This window comes from Lactuca sativa, chromosome 6 (genome assembly GCF_002870075.4).
Source record: "Lactuca sativa cultivar Salinas chromosome 6, Lsat_Salinas_v11, whole genome shotgun sequence".
In the NCBI taxonomy this organism is placed as follows: Eukaryota; Viridiplantae; Streptophyta; class Magnoliopsida; order Asterales; family Asteraceae; genus Lactuca; species Lactuca sativa.
Window position 1 is genome coordinate 128,890,364 of NC_056628.2, and position 27,617 is coordinate 128,917,980.

General features: G+C 36.6%; 3 protein-coding genes across 3 annotated transcripts; all 3 read left to right on the plus strand.

Annotated features, from left to right (window-relative positions):
• Positions 1–4,132: 4,132 nt before the first annotated feature.
• LOC111880483 (probable carotenoid cleavage dioxygenase 4, chloroplastic) lies at positions 4,133–6,274 on the plus strand. Its single transcript, XM_023876919.3, has 2 exons — positions 4,133–5,671; positions 5,753–6,274. The coding sequence occupies exons 1-2, from the start codon at positions 4,215–4,217 to the stop codon at positions 6,135–6,137; spliced, it is 1,842 nt and encodes a 613-aa protein (XP_023732687.1). The 5' UTR covers positions 4,133–4,214; the 3' UTR covers positions 6,138–6,274.
• A 493-nt stretch (positions 6,275–6,767) lies between these two features.
• Positions 6,768–7,691, plus strand: LOC128126867 (leucine-rich repeat extensin-like protein 5). The gene has a single exon (XM_052765014.1). The coding sequence runs from the start codon at positions 6,768–6,770 to the stop codon at positions 7,689–7,691; it is 924 nt and encodes a 307-aa protein (XP_052620974.1).
• On the plus strand, positions 7,688–8,242 carry LOC111880457 (extensin-1-like). Its single transcript, XM_023876890.1, has one exon. It carries the CDS (start codon positions 7,688–7,690, stop codon positions 8,240–8,242), a length of 555 nt encoding a protein of 184 aa, XP_023732658.1.
• Positions 8,243–27,617: the final 19,375 nt, after the last annotated feature.

Here is a 27,617-nt window from a genome sequence, read left to right on the forward strand (position 1 = left end):
TTTATACTGAAGGCTAAGATACCCGGGGTGGTCCAGATAGACTGTAGGCCCTGCGAGGCAGTCCAGTCAGGCCGAAGGCCCGACGTGCGATCCGGATAGGGTGTAGGCCCTGCGAGGTAGTCCAGTCATGTCGAAGGCTCGGGAGCGGTCTAGAAAGGCTGTAGGCCCTACAATGCAGTCCAGTCAGGCTGAAGGTTCAATTATGCATGTTGTTGTTCGATAGGTTGTATGTGGTAGTACTTTGGGGAACTCACTAAGCTTTGGCTTACGGTTTTTAGTTTATTGTTTCAGGTACTTTTGATGATCGCGGAAAGGCGAAGGCGTGACCGTACACATCATCTGTTTTTCGTTTTATGATTTTTGGATACTTTGATATGAATAAACAATTTGGAAACAATGGTTTTATAAACATTTTATGACTATGGGTTGTTTTTAAAAGTTTAAAGTTGTGATTTTTGAGTCGTTACATATATATTGAAAGTGATTTAATGATAATACTAATGTTAATTTTCTAATAGTTTTTTTTGTAAAGATTTTAGGATTATATTTTAGTGATTTGAGACATCACATGTATATTGAAGATGATGTTTGGTGGCCTGTGGACCACATGGAAGAGGGTTGACAAAGAACATCATGATGTAATGTGCCATCATTCAAGGTTGTACTTAGTAGTTTTATGATTTATCAAAGAAAAACTTGGTATAAATGAAATAGATAAGTGCATGAGTAATCTACATGTAGTGTTTGTATGCCTGGCCCAAAGAGTCAGATATTCTAGTTGTCAAGGTATGGGATAATTGTATGAAGCAACGTTTTCCTGACACAATACCAAGAGCACGTGAAGAATTTGTAAAACTTGCCTAAGTTACAAATGTGAATGTCTCACTAGAAGGTGATTTAACGTTGCTAATGGATTGTCGCCCAACTTAGATAAAAACATATGTTGGAATAAAAAAGCAATCAAAACCTCCCATATTTCGGGTTAATCACTTCGTGAAAGTAAAGATAAAAAAGAATTCTTTTGTATATTGCTTTCAAGAAACATCAATGTAATTTCATTTATTTGAAAAGATAGATCTAGATTTGTATTCATAGATGTCTTAGTTTTATTTTTATTTTCATTTGTCTTTTTATTTTAATTTGAACCATGAGAAAACGGATTTTTATAAACATTATAACATAACCATTTACAAAAGTAATCAAAAAATTGAAATTAAATCAACTTAGGAATTTTGCAAATATATCTTTGTAATTCTACATTTCTTCCCCTTTTCTTGTTTTGGAATTATGCTTTTCTTATATTTCCAAAATATCTAAAAATAGCTAAAGGGAGCCGTCATAGAAAATATTCATCTGCTTCGTCTTGGTCCTTTTGAACCCTGTCTAGTCTTCCATTGGCTATGTTATTTAACGCTTTCTCTGGTTTTGTTATTATCTTGCCTATTGATGTTAGTTGACCTCTTCCTAACAAAAACAAAAACAAAAAAAGAAATAGATAATAAATCTCACATTGTATATATATTTTTTCACTTCTATAAACAATTATATTACAATGTATTTTATATTTGAGAGTACATAGTTTTTCAAGATAAGCATTTTTGTCACACTTAAATATTTGTCTATTAGAACATCCTACCTTTGTACTTTTTTTTTATAATAAGAGGCTTATAAAATTACTACGGTGGCTAGTATGACAATGATACTAGTTGCCCTCCCCTATTAGATAATGAAAGATGGTGTGATGTTTCCGGAGAGATCAAGAAAGGAAGAATATTTGGATTCGCATGTGTCTGATCCAGTGAGCTTTTTGGAATAAACATATAGTACAATACGATCCCAATAGTTTCGTTTAATTTTGTTTTTTATAGTATCCTATCATAACATTGTACTTTATAACATATTCCTATTATGACACTATACTTACAAACCAAGTTATTAAACTTTCCTATCATGGCAATGTACTTACAAAATCTACTAGATTGTTAATTTACGTATAATAACATTGCACTTTATAAAATTTTCCTACTTTGGCATTGTACTTACAAAATCTACCAGATTATAAGATCTTGTATCCATATTTTAATTGTAGATTGTATATGAATGTGTACGAGAAGATATGCATGGGGAAATGGACGCTAAAGTTACATAAATGAAAGCCAAACATCAACAAATGTGTGAGGCAATAGATACCAAAGCTGCAACAATAGATGCCAAACAACAACACGTGTTATGTTTTTGGACGTTTTGGTAAACTTTGATATCTATGTTTTTGGATGAATGTGTAAACTTTGATAGTTTTTGGTATTGCAATGTTAATATTTGGTTTCGGGTTTTATAATTATTTGATTTTTGTGTTATTTAAAAGATAATGTTTTCTTTGGTATAATATTATTAGTTGATGTTTTTGGCATCTTTTGTTTTAGATTCATAATAAAAAAAATATATGATTTTATATATTTGTGAGGGATCACCGACTAGAAAAAAAAAATCATATATGAAGTTTGCAAGGTATCGGCAACGGAAAAAAATATATAAAAAAAAAATCATATATCAAGTTTGTAAGGGATCAACATTAGAAAAATGAAAAATCATATGAAATTTGCTAAGATCAGCTAAGGATATGAAAATGCAAAAATAGATATTTACAACAGAGTAGAGTAGCGATGGACTAGTCACTAGTATTATTAAAATTTCGCCAATGTTTTATAAATAATTATATTAAGTGGCCATTTTTGGTGATGGAGACTCCATTGCTTAAGTTTTTCGTAAGGAAAACTGATCCGTTGCTAACCACGTTTTAATTAGTTATGGAGTAAATCTGTTGGGGAGAAAGAAAGAGGAAAATTTGTTATCCTCTTAAAAAAATCTTATCCACGATACAATTTTTCTCTTTTTTTTTTCTTTGGCAAAAAAAAAAGGCATGTGAGAGGTCATAAAATTTGGGTAAATGACAAAAAAAACATTTTTTTTACACAGAGATTTGATTTTGACATCGTGTTTTTTTTGTGTCAATTTTAACAATGTGTTATCCAATTTGTTAAAATTCTAACCACTTGACCGGTTAACCAGATTACATGCTAACGTGGGATGATGACGTGAGATACTGACATGATATGCTGACGTGTCATAATTGAATTTTTTTTCTCACAAAAAACATTAAGTTTTCATTTTTTTTTCTCACAAAAAACACAGTGTCAAAATTGACATAAAAAAACACGGTGTCAAAATCGAATTTTTGTATAAAAAGAGTGTTTTTTGTGTCATTTACCCATATAATTTTGAAAAAAAACTGGGTAATGTTTTTTGATGGTATATTAACGAGAAAAAAAGGAATAATATTTTTGACCATTTGGAAAAAATTGACATTTACTTTAAAATTGTAAAGGGAAAATGACACAAATGCCCTATGAATTTAGTAGAGTTTACCCGTTAAGTTCCTAAAGTTTTTTTTCAGACATTATTGGTCCCTAAACTACGATATGACCTGCTTTTTTAGTCTCTGTCAACCTATAATAACCGGTTCAATGACATATTAGACCAAAAAAACTCACATTATGCCACTATAAAGCCAAATGAGAGTTTTTTTTTGTACGAATTGATCCCCAAACTTTTTTTTTTTTGTTTTATAAGGGTGAGTTTTTTTTGGTCTAAAAGGTCACTAAAATGACTATTACAGGTTGACAGAGACTAAAAAAACAAGCTATATCTTAGTTTAATGACCCATAAAGCCTGAAAAAAACTTTAGGGACTTAAAGGGTAAACCCTAAAAAATTCGTAGGACATTTGTGTCATTTTCCCGATTGTAAATTATAAATGATTAAGCAATTTGTCTTAAATTAAAGCATAATTAGTAATTAGAAGTCGAAACCATCTTGGATATTAATATATGTAATTTCATTAATCTATATGATAATTGCAAAATCTGAAGCAACGATAAGTCACAAGATATTTTGAACATTTGCATTATTAATTATTAATATGGTCAAACTCTGAAATAACCAATATTTTCATTTAAAACAGACGCAACTAGATAGCAGCTGCATACCTTTGTTGACAACTATTCTGTAATGTTCTCAGTCTTGATTATTATAAAAAAAAAACACCATCCAAACATAAAACACCACATCCTAACTGTGTTTTTATGGCAGTTTGGCTCGATCACCTTACCTCTTCACTATTTACGTTTCTGTAAACACTAACGTACGATTGCAGTAATGGAAACATTGCCCCGGTCCATGCATTCTCCTTTGATGTCTCACAAACATGGCGATTTCCCTTCTCGGATCAATAACAAGAAATCTCGCCAAGCAGACATTGTTTCCATCTTAGGAATCAGTGAAGGTGTCGATCATGGAAGAATAACCAAAAGTTTGCAACATCAACAAGATATACATATTCCAGCAATCATGGAACGAAGAAGAGGGTTTGAGAATACACTGAATATTCCGGTAGATCCAAGAAAACCATCGTCAGAGCTTTCGTTACTCGAAAATATATTTTCAACACTTGATAGAGCTATTATCAAGTTCATTGATCCTACACTTCACCTATCGGTTGACCCGAGCTACATCCTTTGTGACAATTTCGCACCAGTTGATGAGCTAAGCCCCACCGAATGCGAAGTCGTACATGGGTTCATCCCTGCATGCCTTGATGGCGTCTACATCCGTAATGGACCAAACCCACAGTTCCCCCCTAGTGGTCCACACCACTATCTTGATGGCGATGGGATGGTGCACTCCGTTAGGATCCATGGAGGTCAAGCCACTCTCTGCAGCCGATACGTGAAGACAAACAAATTTGTCTGCGAGCACCAAGTTAAATCCTACATTGTTCCAAATATCATCGGAGGCATGCAGGGATTTGGTTCCTTTGTTGCTCGTGCTGCGGTGTTCGCTGCGCGAGTTGTTTCCGGGCATTATGATATTGGAAAAGGTATCGGTGTAGCAAACACCAATATAGCCTTGTTAGGGGGCTCGTTGTATGCTTTATGTGAATCCGATCTTCCCTATGCAATCAAAGTTAGAGATGATGGTGATATAATAACGTTAGGTCACCATGATTTTGATGGGAAGCTTCGCATGAACATGACAGCCCACTCAAAGATAGATCCGGAGACGAAGGAGGCTTTCTCGTTTCGTTACTGGGGAACACGTCCATATCTTACTTACTTTCGGTTTGACGCAAATGGAAATAAGCAACCCGATGTCCCCATCCTTTCCATGAAACAACCCTCGCTAACTCATGACTTGGCTATCACCAAAAAGTATGCAATCATCTTTGATATTCAACTAGGAGCGGATCCGATGAACTTGATCCGTGGAAGAACGTTAGTAAGTGTAGACCCAAAAAAGGTTCCAAGAATCGGTGTTCTTCCAAGGTACGCAAAGGATGAATCTGATATGAAGTGGTTTGAGGTGCCGGGATTTAATATCTTTCATGCCGTCAATGCATGGGATGAGATAGATGAAGATGGTGGCGAGGTGGTGGTTTTGGTGGCACCCAATATATTGACAGTAGAACACTTCCTTGACCGGGTTGACCTGATCCAAGCATCCATGGAGAAAGTGACCATTCATTTTCGGACTGGGGTTGTCTCGAGGGAAACTTTATCGACTGATAACTTGGAGTTTACGGTGATCAATCCAGCTTGTGTTGCCAAAAAGAACAAGTAAGCAAACACCTGTTTTTCAACAACTATATAACATCAAAATCTGCCGCTGTCTAACAAGAAGATATTGACATAATGCAGGTATGTCTACGCAGCGATCTCTGAGAAAACGCCAATAGAATCGAGAATGATGAGGACAATAGGGGTCGCAAAGCTGGATATTGAGAAACGAGAAGATAATACAGATGTGCATGACCACACAGTTGCTCGTCGGATATACGGAGATAACTGCTTCGGAGGTGAACCTTTCTTTGTTTCAAGAGAACCGAAGAATCCAAACTCAAAAGAGGACGATGGGTATCTTGTGTCTTTTGTGCACAATGAGAGCTTAGGAGAGTCGAGATTCTTGGTGATGGATGCGCAGTCACATACACTAGAAATTGTGGCTGAGGTCAAACTGCCACAACGAGTGCCTTACGGTTTACATGGGATATTCGTTAGAGACAACGACCTCAATAAGAGGTGAAGATTTAGACCATCTCCGACACATTGCACTCATATAACTTCATTAGATTCATACATGTAAATGACTAAATTCTATTCACTATAAACTCTATTCCATTAAAATCTATACAATTTAATAAATTGTCATATTATTTATTATTTTCTTTTTTATTTTTTAAATAATTAATTATTGTTATTGTTATTTTTTACTTATTTTTTAAATAAATAATTAACATGAAATTAAAAATAAAAAACTACAGGTAAAATTAACATTTACTTGAAAATTTAAAATTTAAACTTTAAAATAATTTTTTTAATATATTTTAATATATATGGGGAACATTCAATCGAGAACATTTCTTATTGTGATAACAAATTTGAAACATACAATTTTTTTAAATTAAAATCATCAAATAATATTAATATAAATCAAACAATAAGTAAACAAAACTAAAAAAACTCAATAACCAACACAACTTACCACACAAACAACACCACCCACCACCACCACCACCACCACCACCGCAATCCATCATCACTACCCCCATCCACCACCCACCACCATCATCACCACCCGCCACCGCTAACCACGACACCATCCACCACCATCAACCAACACCACCCATCACCACCACCCACCACCATTACTACCATGCACCCACCACACACCATTACGAACACCACTCAACATTACCACCAACCACCACCCACCACTTACCGTCACCACCCCCCTCAACTACCCACCACCACCGCCCTCACCATCCCACCTTTACTATGTATCACCACCCACCACCATGACCCATCACCACCACCCGCCTACACCACCCATCATCACCACCCACCAACACCACCCCCACCCACCACCCATCAAGACTACCATCACCTACCACCATCGCCACCGACCACCACCACCCACTTCCATTACCCATCACCACTACATGTTCCCACCTCTCTGCACATCAACCACCAAAACCACCATCACCACCACTCGCTACCACCACCCACCACTTCACAACCACCCCTACCCCTCACCGTCAGCATCCACCACATCCACCACCGACCCATCCACCCACCACCTACCTCCACCATCCATCACCCACTACCTACCATTATGACCACTACTCGCCAATACCACCAACCACCACCCATCACCACCCGCCTCCAGCACCCACCATCACCACCACCCCCACCTACTCATCACCATCACTTGCCAACACCACCAATCACTACCACACACCACAACCAGCCCCACCCACCACCCACCAAGACCACCACCACCTACCACCATCACCATCGACCACCAACCTCCACCAACCACCCACCCACCTCTATCACCATCACTACCACCTGTCACGACCACCACACCCATCACCTACCAAACCCACCACCCACCACCATCACCACCACCCGCCACTACCACCTCCACCCAACACCTACGAAAACCACCACCCACAACTATCACCACCACCCGCCAACCTTATCCCTACAACCCACCATCACTATCTACCGAAACCACCACCTACCCACCCACCTCCACCACTCATCACTACCACCTGCCCACCACTCACCATTATGACCACCACCTGCCACTACCACCAACCACCACCCACTACCCGTCTCTATCACCTATCACCATCATCCACCACTACCACCCTACCCAAACACCACCAATATCCATCACCACCCACCATCATCCATCATCCACCACCAGCATTACGCATCACCACCACCGGCCTACACCACCCATTACCACCACTTGACACAACCACACCCACCCACCACCCACCGAGACCACAATCACCACCGACCACCTCCCACCACCTCTCACCTCCATCACCATCACAACCACCCATCACCATCACCCACCAAAACCAACATACACCACCACCACCACCCGTCACCACTACAACCCATGACCGACCACGAACCTATCACTCACTACCAATTACCATCACTCGCTACCACCACCCCACTCATCACCCACTAAAGCTACCACCTCCACCAACATTAATCATCACCCACCACCATCACTACCACCCGTCGCCACTAACCACTACCCATCATCACCACACACCTCTACCAAGAACCACCACCACCCACCTCTATTACCACCCACTTCACATATGATTATATATACGATATCAACTATTGAATCAAGAACGTGAAAATAAATATTTTCTATATAAATCATCTATGATTAAATATGTATCATCATATGTGATTAAATACACGAGACCAACTATTGAATTGAAACCCAAAAAATGAATATCGTTCGCATAAATCATATGTGATTAAATTTATAATCTCATATTATTTATATAGACAAGATTCGTTTTGCTTTCTCGATTCAATAGTTGTTCTTTTGAACATGATAAAATGTGATTATATCTATTTAATCGTATATAATTTATTTGGATCATATTCATTTTAGCGTTTTCGATTCAATAGTTGGTCTTCTGTATTTAATCACATGTGGTTATATGTATCTAATCACATATTATTTATATGGAAAAAATTCATTTTTGCATTATCGATTTAATAACTTTTATTGTATATTTAATCACATATGATTATATGTATTTGATCACAAATGGTTTATATGGATAACTTTTGTTTTTGAAGTTTATATTAAATAATTGTTTCATGTATTTAATATGAGAACAATTATTAAAAAGCTTTTGTAAAACATTTTAATTACTAAAAAAACCAATATATATATATATATATATATATATATATATATATATATATATATAATTTTCTATTAAATAATTGTTTTACTAAAAAGCTTTTGTAAAACATTTTAATTACTAAAAGAACCTATATATATATATATATATATATATATATATATATATATATATATATATATATATATATATATATATATATATATATATATATATATATATATATATATATATATATATATATATATATATATATAACCTTTTTAAAAGCCACTTTGAATTATGATACTACCTTTCAATAAAGAAAATATAGACAACTTCATGAGTAAAAAGTTAGGGTAACCAAAATAAATAAAATTTATGTGGTCTATGTTTTTAATATAAATACAATCTATGAAGAATTTTTTACTTCTATAAGGCTAAGGGGAGTGGTAACACTCTTAGCACCTTGCCACATCAACTTTTTGGTTGCTACCTCATTTTTTTCCATTTAACACCTAAGGTTGGCATTTGGTAAGGAGTGGTAACACTCCTAACACTTCATTTTTTTTTCTAATTTAATTTAATTACTTTATTTTAATAAACAAGCATTTTTTATGCATGAATATGAAACAATTTTTTTTTAAACCACAAACATTTAATATAATATAAATTATATTTTTTAAAACACACTTCATAAATAATCTAATTGCTTCATCTAAATCTCTTTCTGGGAAAACTACTTTGGCTCCAACTATCTTATACAACAACGACTGTAAAACTTAATTAAAAATGTCACACAACCATACCCTATTTATATTAAGCTAATTAGAATCCTAAACTAACTCAAAACCTTAAATTAGGAAAGTTTTCCCAAAATACCCCTGGGACCAAAACTGTCCCTGTTTCTGTGTTAACCCAACAAGTGATTAGCCACAAGTACTCAGCTACAACTCTTAGTCAGCCTAAAATTATGTAGCTGCTCGACAGATTTAGTTTCTTCCTGTAAAGCATTTGTTAAGTTATTGGTCAAAATACCCAGCTTGCAAACTGACATGAAAAGCACTTGTTAAGTTATAGAAGTTTAAACAATATAAAACTTAATTGTATCTTCTAAAGAATCAACAAGGGTTTTCTTCTTTGGAACTCTATTGATGTCAATCTTGATGCCTGTAAGTGTCTATTAATCAAATCAAAATAGAGGTAATTAAGAGATGAGCATCTATAGCATATTACATGTTTGAATCCATATAACAGAAGCCACAAGACATGATCATATGGAGCATCTCCAATTCCTAATATTAGTATTTTGTTACAACCAATTTTAGGCATTTTGAATAGATTTGATTTGAATTACACAGTGGTATTCTCATAGAGGCAAATGATCGAACACCTGGTGTGCACAGGAAAATAACAACTGATAGTCATAGTCATGGAAGCAAATTTGAAGCTTAATGATCTGAACATATTTTTTAAAACTTCGGTATTGGAGCTGTATATAGCCATGGAAACAATCAAGACTTACAAAACTAGTTATAGCCATGGAAGCAATCAAGACTCACAAATGAACTGAATTTGTTACCTATATTGTATATAGCCATAAGACCAATCACATTCGTTTCTCTCCATCTCTTTCTTCTCGCCAACACAGTGACGAGTCTCCGGTGGTGAGCCCCCTAGCAAGCGCTAGGGGGCGGTGTTCCATGTTGCTTAACAACTTTGGCGATGGTATTTGGCGAGCCCACTCCGCTTAGCCTAATAAAAAATTAATGATAAGACTAAAGAATTTTAATATCGTAAAAACAAAAAGTGAAATGAAATATGTGTCATTCAAAAAATGTAAGGTTTTAACCAATAAATTATTATGACAACCTTGAGGAAGAAACACGCTTTACTTGTAGGAGACTGACAAGTCACTATTTGTCAAATTAAAATGATTAGGAGTGGTTAAATCATTTACTTTTTTTTTCTCAGAAATCTTACTCTTTTTTCTTATATCTTGATGAATGTACGTTAGAAAGTTGAAAAAATTATTATAAAATACATATTCTCAATATAGTAGTCAAAACGTATGTTAAAATATGTTTTTTTATTTTTTTATAATCATCGATATTAAGTAAACATTTGACCATTGTCTAACCGTTTTTAAATGTATATTTTATAGATAATTAAAAGATGTTTATGTGGTTTTTTTCATATAAAAAATTAAAAAAGGAAATCCACAGTATATCTATACCTAGACGTGTTAAGACCTTCTCCTGCAGCTACTTAAGCATAGTGAGAAAGAAAACAAATTAGTTACATGGTTTAAAATCTGGATTTGCTTTGAGATTGTGGGTATTCAAAATCCCATTTTATCCCTCTAATTCATGCCTTCGCCGATGACAAAATAAATTTAGTTTTCTCCAATGTGATCGGAATCCAGCCCCAAATCTACGTTCGTTTAAACAACCCCCTTCTCCTTTTGCTGATTGGAATGCATGCACATAATCTTTATGACCTAACCAGGATCTAATTTCTTCCAACCTCAATTTGGATCTTGAAGTTGCAGTTAGTGATAAGGTTTCCGGTAATATTAACATGGCGGATCTCTGGCACCGAAAATCACTAAGAGTTTCTTAGGCAAAGCTCTAGATGACAATAACCAGATGTAGTTCTGAAAAATGATAGTTTTGAGCCAAAAGAACATCCTATGTGCTCATGCAAACCCTAATGCTTGGATTTAGGTTTCTATATTGTACATGCAATTCATCCAAAGCATATGTATATCGAAATTAACATGTAAGAACAAATCTAGATGAATACCTCTTATATAATGGCTTGAATCTCGTTTCCTTGGAGCTTAGAGTCACAAATGTCACTCCTCTAATGGTTTACAAAGACCACACGCAAGAGGATGATATTGGAAAGAGGGGAGGAGCATCAAAACTGTCCAAGATCTCTACAAGAAAGCTTAGCCACATTTTTGGGATCCCTAGGGGTCTATTTATACTTCTATGGGCTGCTAGGGTTTCAGGAGAAACCCTAATTCTCTACTTAGGCATTAAGCATCCCATGGAACCTTTCTAGAAGGCCCTTGGACGAAAATCATATGGGCGTCCCATAGATTTCGTCCAACCCCCTTCCTTTTAGGAATCTATAACCCACAATGTAATTATCTTAAAATTACAATATTAGTCCCCCAAGTCTAATTAATCTCTTTTAGCCACATAATTAATTCTTGACCAATATTAATTAAACTCTATGATGTCTTTATTAATATATTATTCATATAATATATCAATAAACCATAATTAACCTCTTTCTTCATAAATCATCCTATCTAGTTGCTTTGATGAAGGCAACCCAAAAGGACCATGCACAACCGGGTCAAATACTTTACCAAATATAGTTATGGGCTTAGACACTAATCCAACAGTCTCCCACTTGGATAAGTCTAGTAACTATAAATGCAAGTATTATCCGATTAGCAATCGTAGCTCTCAAAGACCCTGTCGAACTCTGATCTTATCAGTAACCTGTCCTTTAGATAAGGGATCATATATTCCTCCATTCTAGATATCGTATGAACTGAGACATGGATTTTAATCATACTCTTTGTTCATTTGTTGTTTCTCGATTTCTGATTTATGACGACTGACAACAGACTATAATTGAACACATCAACTTAGTCCCGGCTTGGCCAAGCGCTTAGGGTGTCATCACTAAATCATCGAGGGGCCCACATATATCGCTTTTATCCCACTTTGGGTAAAAGGAACGGATAAACTTCGACTTGAATGCTCGCTTGTACCTACTTATCAAATCACACACAACAATATGTTTTATGACACCAAGTTACTAGTGCGTTTACATATTATCAATATGCAACCGACTTGCAGAATACAACTCACACATCTCGGTTTCAAGAATATAAGATATTATCGTCTCACCAATCACTTGTGATAAAATCCATGAAGCGATCCAAGTGAGCGTGGGTTTAATCCAATACTCTAATCTTATAACAACACTCATGAACTCTGCAACAAACTTGTGCTATGTCTAAACACTTTAGTCAATCTACAGAAGGCTTCATGATAGACTTCTTTCATACCTACTTCCAAAGTATGAGCGACTGTGGAGGGTTTGAATAAACTTATTATTCGGGAAGTCAAAACATGCAAAGTGAAACACAAGAATAATACTAATCCTGTATGACCCCAAACTTTTGAGTATAAATAAAACACCTTTTATTTAATCACCATATTGATTACTCATTATTGGTTGTTTCAGGTAATCAACTTCTTACTTGAATTAGAACAAAAGTTGTCCCATGCACCAAGAATGCACACTATGTTTACCTATGGTCTTTACTTTGTGGAATAGATCAAATGAAAACATTTTCAATGATTCTCATTTAACAATTCCTAATCCTAATCAATTAGTGTAAGAATACAAAATTCTCGCCACTATTAGAATATGTTGGATTCTAACATTTTATGCAACGATCATTTCGTAATATCACAGCGCTAAAGTCACCAAGACTTTGCCAATGAAATTACAAAGTTCTCTATTGGAGATTGTTACAAGACAATTCCATAGTCATGAAGTCTCACATTCAAAGTACATTCATTTGAACATCCTTCTTGCATAAAAGTTTCTAATCTAGACATAGATTCTTAACGTCCAACTCCCAATATGGAAACATTTCCATATTTGCCATATGACAACTCTTTTTAAATATAATCCTATTTATTCATAATAACGTCAATATTGTCCATTCATTACTTTACTTCTAACTGCTCACAAGCGACCAATTCTTGGCGAACCTTAGATTGTCCTTGACAGTTGTTTAATTATTTTAGTCAAATCCGATTCTATTCCCTTTTTCCCTCTAAATGCCCTAGGCATTTGGAAAATTTTAGAACAGTCGAATATTACCGCATATGCAATCGATCCTATACCCGAATCGTATGAGATACGATTCATAATGAAAAACGTGATACTTTACCAGTTTCTTGCTATAATATTGTCATAATATTTCTGTTTGCCGTGTTCTCAAAATTTGAACTATGAAGAGGGATGCTGTAATCATAATCGGACTTTGAGAATGCAATTAATAAATATATCCTTGACTGAATTCAATTAAAAATTTCTCAATCTAAGCTTTTAGATTGGAAACGAAGTATAACATTCTCTCCCTTAATTATAGCAAAAACAACTTTTCAACCCCTGTAACTTTGCAAGATGAAACTTTTGTTTTTGTATAATTAATATTGCCAACTTGCAACACTTAAAATAATAATCATTCTCCCATTAACATGATGATTATATCCATTCCAACATAACATTTATGCTCCCACTAGCTTTGACACGTATCAGAAAATAGTTGGACTTCTAGAAGACAATACTTATTGACTTCCAAAGTTCATATTTCCAATACGATATGCTTCAATAAGCCTTAGAAAGCTCACATGTGTGTCTAAGCTAATTCAAAACTTATATTACTAAGTCCCAAATGTTCAGACTAATCGCTAAATCTCACAATTCGAACTGTGAAGAGGGATGATGTAATCATAATCGAATTCGAGAATGCAATTTACATAATCGCTATCTCCTTAAAATCTCTTTTATTGAAAACGTTTCCTCACAATCATTTTCATGAAGGAGAGAAACCTTATGACACTTAGATTTTATGGTGCATGTGTTCCTATCTATGCGAATTTGTCATAACCACAATCATAAGATAATGTTTGTGACAAATCCAAACTCTTATGGACAGAACTTGTTCATACTTAATTTCTAGCTTTTAAGGGTCCCGCCATTGCTTCCATCTTATTTAGCAGCTCACCTATGCTAGTCAATGTACTTTCATTGAACAAGATGCTTGCTTTATTTAGTCTATTGAGAACTCATAGAACTTACATGCATAGTTAAGTTAACTGGAATGGCATAGAAACAAGAATATTTTAACATGATTGGTCACAAACCTCATGTCGTGAGCTAGTGTCTAATAAGTTTACTCTTGATTAGTTCTTGAACCTTTTCAAGATCATTTAGACTCCCACTGTCCTCTTGACATATAATAATCTCTTTTCAAGAAACATTTCTTGATAAACAAATACTCTAAAGTTAGTGTGGATTCTCATCAAGACAAACACTACACACACTGGTCTTAGTTGGTCTTTGTCTTGTCCAAGACATCACAACGTACCAATTTCAAATGTACAAGAGTAAGAAACGTTTCTACTCTATATTTGACGAGTGTTATAAACCTATTCAAGACGTGTTACTTACTTAAGACATATCACTTAACACACAATCTCGGTGTACAACTCTAAGACTTGATTTTGGAACGAAGTATGACTCATCCTTTGATTTAACCATTTCAACAATTCTTGATTCATCTTCTTAGCCACACTAGTGCACTAAGATTTACTTAGAGGATCCATTGTGATATGGTTTCACAATCAATGATACGATCATAAAACATGATACTAAAGTACTCTCCCATCTTTTCAGATTGGAGAATCCTTTACCTTTCTGCCTAATTGGTTCTTCTTATTCGTTCTGCCAAACATTGAAACTTTTCCAATGTTTTAGAATTACACTTAATCTTATAAGCATAACCATATTCACTAATCATTTAGTAAAATATGATGAATAACTTTCATTTTTTATTTATGGTGGACTCGATCAGTACACAACATTGTGTACTAGACTATTTAGTCCTTCACTTGACTCACATACTTATGTGAACAATGAATTAGTCTTGATTACTTAAGTATCAAGATTTTCATACATCACACGATACAAGTTGTATGATTTCAAGTTTGTTTCCAATTGAAACTTGGGTGATGGGAATCTTTCCTTACTTAGATAAAATTTGACACTTCCATAACATATTTAAGAATCACATCCATCATAGAAATACACAAACATCAATTTTCACAACGATTTCATTGCAAGGATATATTTATAAATAAGACAAAATAAAAAAAATTATTTTATTCATAAAAGGTGCGGAAAACTTGTCCTTACAATGCAAAATCAACTGAAAACTATGTAATCAAATATTCCTAACAAATTTATCATAACACTCTAAGTGATAGCTCAAAATATGATCTTCGAATCCATGCGATCGTAATCCATTTCATCGTGATTAGACCCATCTTGTTGTTCCATCAAGCTTCCTCTCCTTTATTCGATCTAGCAAAACATCAAAATGTAATCTTATCACATCATGTATTAAGAATCAATGAATAGGAACTTAACAGAGTTAGATAACGAATTTTACCGGAAGCAGAGCCATATATCTTGACTCTCCCATCTCTTAGATTCTTCAGGTGATCAAGGCAACTTCGTATCCAACGCCCTTTTTCTTGGCAACAGAAACAGGTGGATTCCTCATAAGCGTCCACAAAAGCATGGTATGTTGAATTACCAGACAAATATGCCTTACCACTTTGCCAAATCATTTCTGATTCAACAGCAATAAGCATGTAAGTCAATTCGATGAGGGTTGCGTCAAGCTTCATCATATAGTACTCTCTTATGAACTTACTATATGATTCTGGAAGTGACTTAAGAACCCAGTCATCAGCCAACTTCCTTGGGAAAATGGAACCCAACATCCTCAACCTATCGATGTGAGCTTTCATCTCTAGGACGTGAGCACACATAGGCTTACCATCTTCATGTGTCAGTGCTAACAGGGCTTTAGTGATCTTGAACCTTTCAAGTCTTCAATCTTGTAGGTTGGGGAGAACAATTTTAGGAGGTGGAGGAAGTACGGTCCTACTAGTCCACAATGAAGGGATTGATCTTTCACCTTGATTGTTGAGCAGACCTTAACTTGGATCAGGAAAGCCTTTTCCTTGGGATTTGGGAAGGCCACAGTTAGAATCAGACATCTACAAAACGGGAGAAAATTATAGTTAGTTGATTGATTGATTGATTGAGTCCTTAATAAAATACCTAAATGAGATATTTAGGCTAGGACCCAATACAATATTCTACAACTTGGAAGAGGGATGCCGTAATCCAAATTTCAGAACATTTGAAGGTAAGTGAATGACGACTCACTAAATTTTCACAATGAAAAACAAAAAAGAGATTAAGTTTTAAATGTATTGAAAACTCCTAGATCCTTTGAGATTCATTGAACTTTTCAATGGCATGTTTAAATCTCGATATGCCTTCGATTTGTGACTGGGATGCCGAGGATCACAAAACATGTGTGAATAACCATGCAAATATACATGGTGCCCCGCAATGTTACAGTCACCTAATAGACGTGTCGGTTAACTACACACGCTCCATCGATATATGGCAAACATCGAGTCACCCTTTGCCACCTTTGCTTAGAGCCCATTTAGTGTGTCGGTTAACCACACACGCTCCACTAACGTCTTAGCAAGGGTACAAAGTGTAATTTCATGGAATTGCATCAAATGCACTTTTTCCTAAAGTAACTAAGATTGGGAATTTTGTACAAACATTTAGTTACTATATAATTCATTATACTTTTAATGGAAAGGGTTTGCCCTATTCTACGCGTTCGGCTAACGACCCTCCACAAATCAAGGAAGCGGTGGGTGAGAGTGGACACCCATTAAACAACCATTTTATAGGCCATAACCTTATACCCCCTTATAGATCGGCTTCGTGAATGAGGCCTACTCACGGTAAGACTAGCATTTAAGTTTTATATATATATATATATATATATATATATATATATATATATATATATATATATATATATATAATATTATAAAGTATGAGGTTGAATTTTAAACTTGTAAAATTCTAGGGTTTGAAAATTAAATAATTTGAATTAAACTTTTAATCATAAAATTTAAATTTCAAAAACTTGAGGACAAGTTTTGAACTTTTCAAAACATAAAGGATGAAATAGCAAATAATTTAAATTAAAGAATTAATTTAATGATTATCTGCAATTAGACCTAATCAATTTTATTTACAAGATAATTCTACAATTAATTTAAACGATCAAATATTATCAAATAAGGAATTTATTATTCAAACAATTGGTAATTATCTTTTAATTTGGTAAGGTTAATCGTAAAACAGTAATAAAATTCCGATTTTATTAGTCAAAAACGATTTAGGTAATTATACTTCAGCAAAACAACAAGAAATCCCGAAAATCTCACTGTCTGATAGCTAAACTCGTCGAGTTCATCCAACTCATCGAGTTCCCAATGGAATTCGTCGAGTTTATCAGACAGATAGCCCAAAAATCGATTTTAATGCGTGAATGAATAAATAAGGCATCATTACAACAGAAACCAAACAAAGCTCTGATACCACTGATGGGTTTGAGCCAAAAGAACATCCTATGTGCTCATGTAAACCCTAATGCTTGGATCTAGGTTTTCTATTGTACATGCAATTCGTCCAAGAGTTTCAAACCCCAGATCTAGCATATGTATATCGAAGTTATCATGTAAGAACAGATCTAGATGAATACCTCTTATAGAATCGCTTGAATCTCGTTTCCTTGGAGCTTAGAGTCACAAATGTCACTCCTCTAATGGTTTACAAACACCACAAGCAAGAGGATGATATTGGAAAGAGGGTAGGAGCATCAAAACCGTCCAAGATCTATACAAGAAAGCTTAGCCGCATTTTTGGGATCCATAGGGGTCTATTTATACTTCTGTGGGCTGCTAGGGTTTTAGGAGAAACCCTAATTCTCTGCTTAGGCATTAAGCAACCCATGGAACCTTTCTAGAAGGCCCTTGAACGAAAATCATATGGGCTTCCCATAGATTTCGTCCAACCCCCTTCCCTTTAGGAATCCATAGCCCACAATGCAATTATCTTATAATTACAATATTAGTCCCCCAAGTCTACTTATTCTCTTTTAGCCACAAAATTAATTTCTTAATTAATTCTTGACCAATATAAATTAAACTGTATGATTTCTCTATTAATATATTATTCATATAATATATTAATAAACCATAATTAACCTCTTTCTTCATAAATCATCCTATCTAGTTGCTTTGATGAAAGCAACCTAAAAGGACCATGCACAACCGGGTCAAATACTTTACCAAATATAGTTACATGCTTAGACACTAATCCAACAAAAAATCCCAAAAATACAGTCCAAAAATTTCATTTTAAATCATTAATAAAACCATAGTAATCCAAACATCATATAAAAACCATAATTCGTGTATCTCAAAATCTCATAACATCTGTCAAAATATATCAGAGTATAAGCATCTCAGGGTAAACAAACGGTCTGTGCACTGCAATCATCCCGAGCTCTTCTCGTTGCTACCGGAAGTACCTGAAACCAAAACTAAAAAATGTAAGCACGAAGCTTAGTGAGTTTCCCTAAACTACCACATACCATACACATAAAATGCAACTATGAGATACGGGCCCTGCCCACACTCATGGAGATACGAGGCCCGCCCGCACTCCGCTAACTGTGAGATACGGGCCCCGCCCACACTGAGATACTATGAGATACGGGTCCTGCCCACACTCGACTACTATACAGGCCCCACCCACACTCAGCTGATATGAGATACGGGCCCCACCCACACTCAGCTACTAAACATACATACAAGTATCACATAGACAATAAGTATAGCTAAGTCTATCAGTCAGGAATATATCCATAATCAAACTAATCTATGAGATACGAGCCCCACCCACACTCGGCTACTATGAGATACGGGCCTCGCCCACACTTAGATACTAACATATCATACTACAGGCCGACCTTGGTGCCGTAGACCCGTTCCCACTGAAGGAAAGTCACCTCGCAAGGTTGACTGCTGAAAACTCGAGTGGGGAATCTCTTAATGCTGCTCCGGCGACTACCCGACAATCAATTTCATAACCATACTTAATCAAAATCTAAAAATCCTTCTTAGGGTAAAATGACCATTTTACCCTGGTCAAAGTCAACGCTTGGGTCAAAGTCAACCTTCTGGTTGACCCAACTCATCGAGTTGCTCCATCAACTTGTCGAGTCATAGATCCTGAAATCGTGATCTAACTCGATGAGTTTCCCCCTGACTCGTCGAGTTTCCAGGCTACTCACAGTTTAGATCTACAAATTTATCTCGCTGAGTCCCTTCACTGACTCGTCGAGTTCTACCTTAAGCTAAAGTGGGACAAACCAAAACAACTCGTCGAGTCCCTCTATAGACTCGCCGAGTTCCCCTGTCTGATTGAGCCATCTCAATGGATTAAGCTCCTACCCTTCAGATCCAAGCTCCAAACTTCATCTACACATTGGGAATACACTTTTAAGGGTAAAGTTTCTAACTTTACCTGCTCTTAGTCCTTCTTAATGGGTTTAGCTCAAACCCTAACTCTCTAGACCATATATCTTGGTCCACAAGCTATAATAACCTAAACCAAGGCACACTATACTAGATCTAGGCTCTGAACATCAGCTGGACATGTAAAGTTCCTAGATTTCCTTCCATGCATGGCCTCTTAGGGCTAAAAAGGTCATATTAATGCTTATAAGATTGCATGGGGCTTCCATGGTCATAAAGTTTACACCTTTATGCCGTGGAACCCCTTCTAGATCCTAGATCTGAAATATAAGTCACGTGGGGGGTCCAAATCCCAAAGACCAAGGTTCTTGAACTAAAACCCTCATAAAATGGAAGTAAATAGATCTAAAAAAAGAATGATCAAGTTAGAGACTTGATTACCAGAAAATGTAGCAAATGGAGTGTTGTTTCTGGATCTACTCCTTCTCTCTTGAGCCTCCTATCTTCCTCTTCCTCCACAAGCTTCAAAGTGCATAAAGATCACTCAAAATGGCTCACACTCTCAAACAAAGCTCTAGGGTTTCGTGGATTAAGGTTTGGGACTTAGAGGCCGTAAATGAGGCCAAAGGGTGGGGATTAAGATACTTAAATAGGGTGCAAAACTCTGAAATTAGGGTTTCACTCTGACATACCTACTCGCCGAGTCGAGGGCTCTTTACTCGTTGAGTGGGTGGCTAAAATCCCACGTCCAAGACTTACTTCTACTCGAGGTGTCTAGGGCTCCCAACTCGTCGAGTAGCTTTTTAAACATGAATAATTTGTAAATAAATGCGTACCAGAGTCCGGGCATTATAATTCTCCCCCACTTCTCTTAGGATTCGTCCTTGAAGTCTACTGTGTTTGAAAAAACTCCGAGTAGTGCTCCCTCATCCCTTCCTTGCGCTCCCATGTCCACTCTGAACCCTTGCGGTGCTGTCACTGCACCTTCAGTAACTGAACAACCTTGTTACTCAAGGTTTTCGTCTTGTGATCCAGAATTGTCACCAGTATCTCGATCTAGTTTAGGCTGTCGTCAACCTGAATATCCTCTAAGGGCACAATCGTTGAATCATCCACTAAGCACTTCCGTAACTGTGAAACATGGAAAGTATTGTGGATCTGACTGAGCTGTGCCGGTAGATCCAACCGATAAGCCACCCTGCCCACCTGCGCTATAACCCAGAAAGGACCAATGTACTTGGGACCCAGCTTGCCCCGTTTCCGGAACTGAATGACACCTTTCCAAGGTGACACCTTCAGAAGGACTATATCGCCCACCTGAAACTCTAAATCTGAACGACACTTGTCAGCGTAGCTCTTCTGTCGACTCTAAGTAGTCTGGATCATGCTCTAGACCTGCTGGATTCGCTCTATAGTCTTGAGTACTACCTCATTACTCTCGTGACTCTCTGATCGACCTCACCACAACAGATTGGGGTCCTACACTTCCTCCTGTAGACCATCTTGAAGGGAGATCGGTCTATACTGGCGTGGTAACTGTTATTAAAAAATTCCACTAGCGGAAGATACGTATCTCAACTGTATCGTCCTCTCGCTCTGTCCATCTGTCTGGGGGTGGAAAGCGGTGTTGAAGTGGAGACGAGTATCCATCTCCTCGTGAAACCACTTCCAAAATCTGGAAGTGAAATAGACATTTCAGTCATACACCACCGTAACAGGCACTCCATGTCGTGCCACTACCCCACCACATTGGCCTTGCCCGGGTGGTAAAGGATCTCACAGTCATAATCCTTCACAACATCTAGCCACCAACGCCGCCTCTTGTTCAGATTCAGCTGATCCATGAGGTACCTCAAACTCTTGTGGTCCGTGTAAATGGTACAATGGACTCCATAGAGGTAATGCTGCCAAATCTTGAGGGCGAACACCACAACCCACCAACTCCAAATCATGTGTCGGATTGTTAGCATCGTGAGGCTTCACTTCCTCGATGCGTAAGCTATCACATGACCCTATTGCATCGAAACTGCACCCATGCCCGTAATCGACGCATCACAGTAAACAGAGAAGTCATCAACTCCCTTGGGCAGAGTCAAAATCGGTGCCTCGCATAAACGTTGTCTAAGAGTCTCGAAGGCTGCTTGCTGCTCAGGCCCCCAGTGGAAGGTCACCGACTTCTTGGTCAGTTGGGTCAAAGGAACAACAATCTTGGAGAAGTCCTTAATGAATCTCTGGTAATAACCCGCTAGACCCAGGAAACTCCGATTCTGTCACACCCCAAACCGGAACGGCGGAAACGTTCGGAGGTGGAGGACGTCATGTTGTAGTATCATAACAATTGGATCATAGTAATCAAAGTAAACACAACCATTACATTGAATATGTAGAATATTTACATTTGTTTAATACATAGATTGTATACATAAAAATAATAGCAAAATATAAAATACGTGACTCTATACATTCCGTCTTCTCAAAAGCTGCAGGGGTACCTGTCTACTGATTCCCTGAGAATACAAGTGGTTTTGAAAATAGAGTATCAACATAAAAGATGGTGATTTCATAAGTATATTTTTGTAATGAAATAAAAAGTGTTAATAAATCAATGAAAATGTTTGTATGTTTCCAAGAAAATCCAATATTTTCGAACTTATGAGTTTGTTACAATGTTTCATAAAGTATTAGTTCGAATGTCTTTTATCATCAGATGAATTGTATAATACTATTTTGAATATAAAATTTCCTTTTGTAAGAAAAACCCTTGCTATCACCATTATGAATAGAATGTTCTGCTCTATTACTCGAAATGAAACCATGTATTTTCCACATTTATGTTAAATAAGCATTGTTCATGTAAAGTATATTACTACGTAAATATATCGTTGTTATCTACTTGCGAGTTTTATGACCATACTAACTAATACGACGTGAATCGGACGCCAATACCCTCTATGCATTTGTCACCCGTAGACCTGCCGGTCTAACTGTAGCTACCAGCAAGGTGCGGGATTGTCAGTCCCGTATAGATCTATACAGGAACTCACACTCTCCCTCGAGGAGACTCTGTTTCATAAGGTTAGTCTTCCACTAGTACATGTAATTATACCCAAAGACATGTCTCTCAAACTAGATTAACGACTTTACAAGTAATATTACGGAAAAATGTTTTTTATAATAACGGATAAGTTTATAAAAGATGCGTTCGTTCCCTAAACTATATTCTTATAATAATTTATAAGCTTGAATATGTAAAATCGTGTATTGAGTTCCTAAACTATACCTATTGTAGTTTGTATGCTTGTATATTTAAAACCGTGTACTGAGTTCCCAAACTATACCTATTTATAGTTTGTATGCTTGTATATGTAGAATCGTCTATTGATCCGAAAACTTAGCAATTATGGATAGACGTTGAAAACGTCCCTTATGCTCAACATGTTACAAAAGGGATAAAATATCAAAATATTATATAAAACATGGAAATCTTTTGGTTGTATTAATTAGATAAGTTTTAAACTTGTTGAAAATGTTTTGTATTAGTTCACAAAATCATTTGTGTTTGGCTTGTATTCCCCCCCCCCCCCCCCGACTGAAAAACATTAAAAATAGTGAAAAACATAGGGGTATGAACTCACCTGATTGTGAGTGACTTGGATGAATGACAAAGATAAGATTCTTGGTATGCTAAGTGATGTCCCGAGCACAGTACGATCCTATTAAGCACATATTAACATGTTTAGGCCTACAATTAGTGTCTAAAACCACTAATAAGCATAGGAAAAACCCTTAGGATGTAGGAAACACTCACAATGAAGTGTTAGAATCAAGAATGAGGGACAAAAAGGAGTTGACGGCCTACCACCATGGGTTTACGGCCCATGATGTGTTCACGGTCCATGAACATATGTGGGATGAAAACCAAGATGTCATTTATGAAGACTATTACAGACCGATCCAACATCGATCTGCACACGCGGTTCATGAGGTCCATGAACGCGGCTGGAGGATTAGTGAGCCCAAACGACATCACCACAAACTCATAATGACCATAGCGAGTCCTAAAAGCTGTATTTTGCACATCCTTATCCCTGACTCGCGTTTGGTGATAACCCGACCGCAGATCAATCTTGGAGAACCAATATGCACCCTGTAGCTGGTAAAACAAATCATCAATCATCGGGAGGGGATAACGGTTCTTCACCGTTACCTTATTCATCTCCCGGTAGTCTATGCACATCCGATGCGAACCATCCTTCTTCTTCACAAAAAGGATTGGTGCTCCCCATGGCGAACTACTCGGCCTGATAAATCCCTTTTCTAGCAACTCTTGCAGGTGCATAGATAAATCCTACATCTCGGGAGGAGCCAACCAATGCGGTGCCTTGGGTATCGGAGCCGCACCAAAGGCTAAGTTGTAACAATCCGTTATTTCCCGTTACGTCAAGACAATATAAGTTAAACATGTTTAAATAAAGTCGAAACTACAACCATTTACAAGTAAATTCACTACATAAATTGGTGCAATAAGAACTATGAATTCCTTGAATGCGTGCTCATTTAACTCATATGTAGGTATATATGCAAAACCATGTTGATATGAACAAATAAAAGCCTAATACTTAGCTTAAAACACAAAATGTATAGTTTTTAGTGGTGTTCGGTCAAGGGAATCAAATCCCTTAACCAAAACCGAATTCCCATTTTTCATTTGACTAGAGACCGAATTCACCTCCTAGGAATAAAGCTTGGCCGAATTCTCTTTTTCCTTTGACTTGAAACCGATTTCTTCTTCCTTTCTTTGACTAGAAACAGGAAATCCCGCTTAATTCCACTATGTATGACCGAAATCACACATTTGGAAGCTCATTAAGACCGAACACATCACTTATATATTAAGATATAACCGAGAACACAAATCATTTCTCACATTTCTCACTGAATACACACCCATTTTATCTCAAGTTTCATTCGAGAATACCCCATTTTCTCTCAACTATCATCCAAATCATCATATGATTTACCCAGAAAACCTTTGAAGATTCATACAAACACAAAGAACACACCAAGAACAACCTCGATTTTTCTAAGAAATTATTGTAAGTATTTCTTACTTAATATAGTGCTGTCTGACAATTTAAATTAATATATTTACTAATTTAAATTATGATATCATGTGTAATTATTATTAGCATACCGTTATTATCCCGTACGCTATCCCGAGGAACATCACTATTGTTTCGCTATCCAAACTCGAACGCACACTAGAGGTGAGTTCATACCCCAATGTTTTAGCATTTTTAATGCTTTTAGGGGGAGAATACAAGTAGAACACAAAGTATTTGTGTTAACACTCACATGTGATTACAAACCATTTTAAGGTATTAATGTTTTTATAAACTTATTAAACTATTTTAAATTGTCTTCAAACTGTTAAGTTACTGTTTTTAACAAACCATATTCACATAGATCTTTGTCTATAATTAGGACTTAACAGACTTAGGACTATTGCTCTTGCCTTGACTCCTGTTCCTTGTTTGGTTTTGTCCTTAGGGTAGGATCACCGGTCCGACTGTCAGTTAAACCTCAATTATCCATGTCAAGTATATATATGAGTATTAAACTTATTTCAGTAACATTGTCAATCATTTTCAGTACAAACATAACATTTGGAAACTATAATAGGTATACTTTTGAGATCCATTCACACTATTATCTAGTTCAATGATACATTACATGAATCAATACATAAGTACAAATCACTTTTCATTTACAAGTACATTATTCATTTACAAGAACAAGAAAACATATACAAACGAGTTAATACTAGAATGTGAGATGCTACTTCAGGGTACTTAGTAAGATTCTTGCTAAGTCCTGTTTTATAACTAGAGTCTCCTGGAGGGAGAGCGTGAATTTGTGTGTAGATCTATACGGGACTGAGAATCCCGCACCTTGGTTGTTAGCTACAATTGGGACCGGCAGGTCTATGAGTGACAAATGTCATAACTTTTCGACGCTTGAAGAAAGTCGTGTAGAATACTAGTCAATTAGCATGGTTATAATCTCATTCACATTAAGCATTAACTAAATATTTGGGTTTACAAAACAAACATTACTTCAGTGGTTTTACTTTAAGTAATAAGACTACCTATCATTATTTTCTAGAACTATTATACTATAGAGTTCATACAAGTGCAATACACTATTTTCTATCAAAGAGAACATACATTTATGAAAAACACACACTCATACTATTTCAGAGTACATTAACATACAAACATTTTGGTCTTAAGGCCTAAGACTGCTTTTCATTTAATAGAGAAAATATGGGATTTTCTGGGGAACATACTATCATTTTTCATGGAACAAATACAAACTTCAATTACTAAATACTTATGAACTCACCAACTTCAATGTTGATACTCTCTTTTCAAAATAACTTGTATTCTTAGGGAACCAGTAGACAGGTACACTCACACAGGTTTTTGAGAAGACGGAGCTTATTCAAGACTTTGCTTTTATTTTGCTATACATTTTTAGTATCTTATAAACAATAAATAAAACACACTTGTATTAATTATTTTAAATGCAATGTATGTTGTTGCTTTTTTTACTATTGAGCAATTGTTATAATATTGTACATGACATCCTCCGCCCCTGAACATTTCTGTCGTTCCGGTTTGGGGGTGTGACATAAGTCGATCCTGAACTCAACCTGTCTCTTCAGAGGTAACCCAGGCAAATCCTCTGGGAATAAATCTGAGTACTCTCGCACGAATGACACATCATACACTGTCACCTTGCCCTTATCCCGGGTATCCATCACATAAGTGACATAACCTGCGTAACCCTGTTGAAGGTAACGCCTCGGCCTCGCTGCTGAACTTAAAACCAGTCTGTGTTGTGGCCTCTCGCCCTGAATCACTAACCCTACCCCACTAGGAGTCCAAACCCTCACTAGCTGCTGCTCGCAATCGATCACTGCCCCATTGGGGCTCAAATAATCCATACGCACTATAACCGTATTCCCTCGTAGGGGAATATGAACCAGATCTACTGAGAACTACTCATCGAATAATTGTAGTGTACAACCTCTGTGAACCCTCGCAACCCTAACGATCCTATCATATGCTATCTTCACATCAAGTGGGCAATCCAGCTCTCCTGGAGCTCCTACAAATCGCTTGCTAATCGCGAGTAACACAAAAGATCGGGTGGCACCCGAATCAAACAGTACCAAGGCTGATATACCGTTCACTAAAAACGATCCTATAAGTAACTCATAAACATAAGAAACAATCAATACAAATAAAGAGATAAGAAGGTACATACATGTAATGACATCAGGAGCTACACGTGCCTCCTATGCTGTCAAATGGAAGGCTTTGCTCTTCGCCACTAGCGCCTCTGCCTGGCCTTGACGACCGTCTGTAATCCTCAATGTAGCAGGGGTGAGTGTTGCCACCTTCCCTGCTGCTGCCAAAATCGGACACTGGGACCTCTTGTGGCACCTATGATTGCACTAAAAGCAAATCATATCAGATAATGTGGTGGTAGTGGTGTTAGAAGTAGTGGTAC

Coding starts and splice junctions, on each gene's coding strand:
- LOC111880483 (XM_023876919.3), top strand. CDS start 4,215: ATGGAAACATTGCCCCGGTCCATGCATTCTCCTTTGATGTCTCACAAA. Junction 5,672..5,752: donor TGTGTTGCCAAAAAGAACAA/GTAAGCAAACAC, acceptor GACATAATGCAG/GTATGTCTACGCAGCGATCT.
- LOC128126867 (XM_052765014.1), top strand. CDS start 6,768: ATGCACCCACCACACACCATTACGAACACCACTCAACATTACCACCAA.
- LOC111880457 (XM_023876890.1), top strand. CDS start 7,688: ATGACCACCACCTGCCACTACCACCAACCACCACCCACTACCCGTCTC.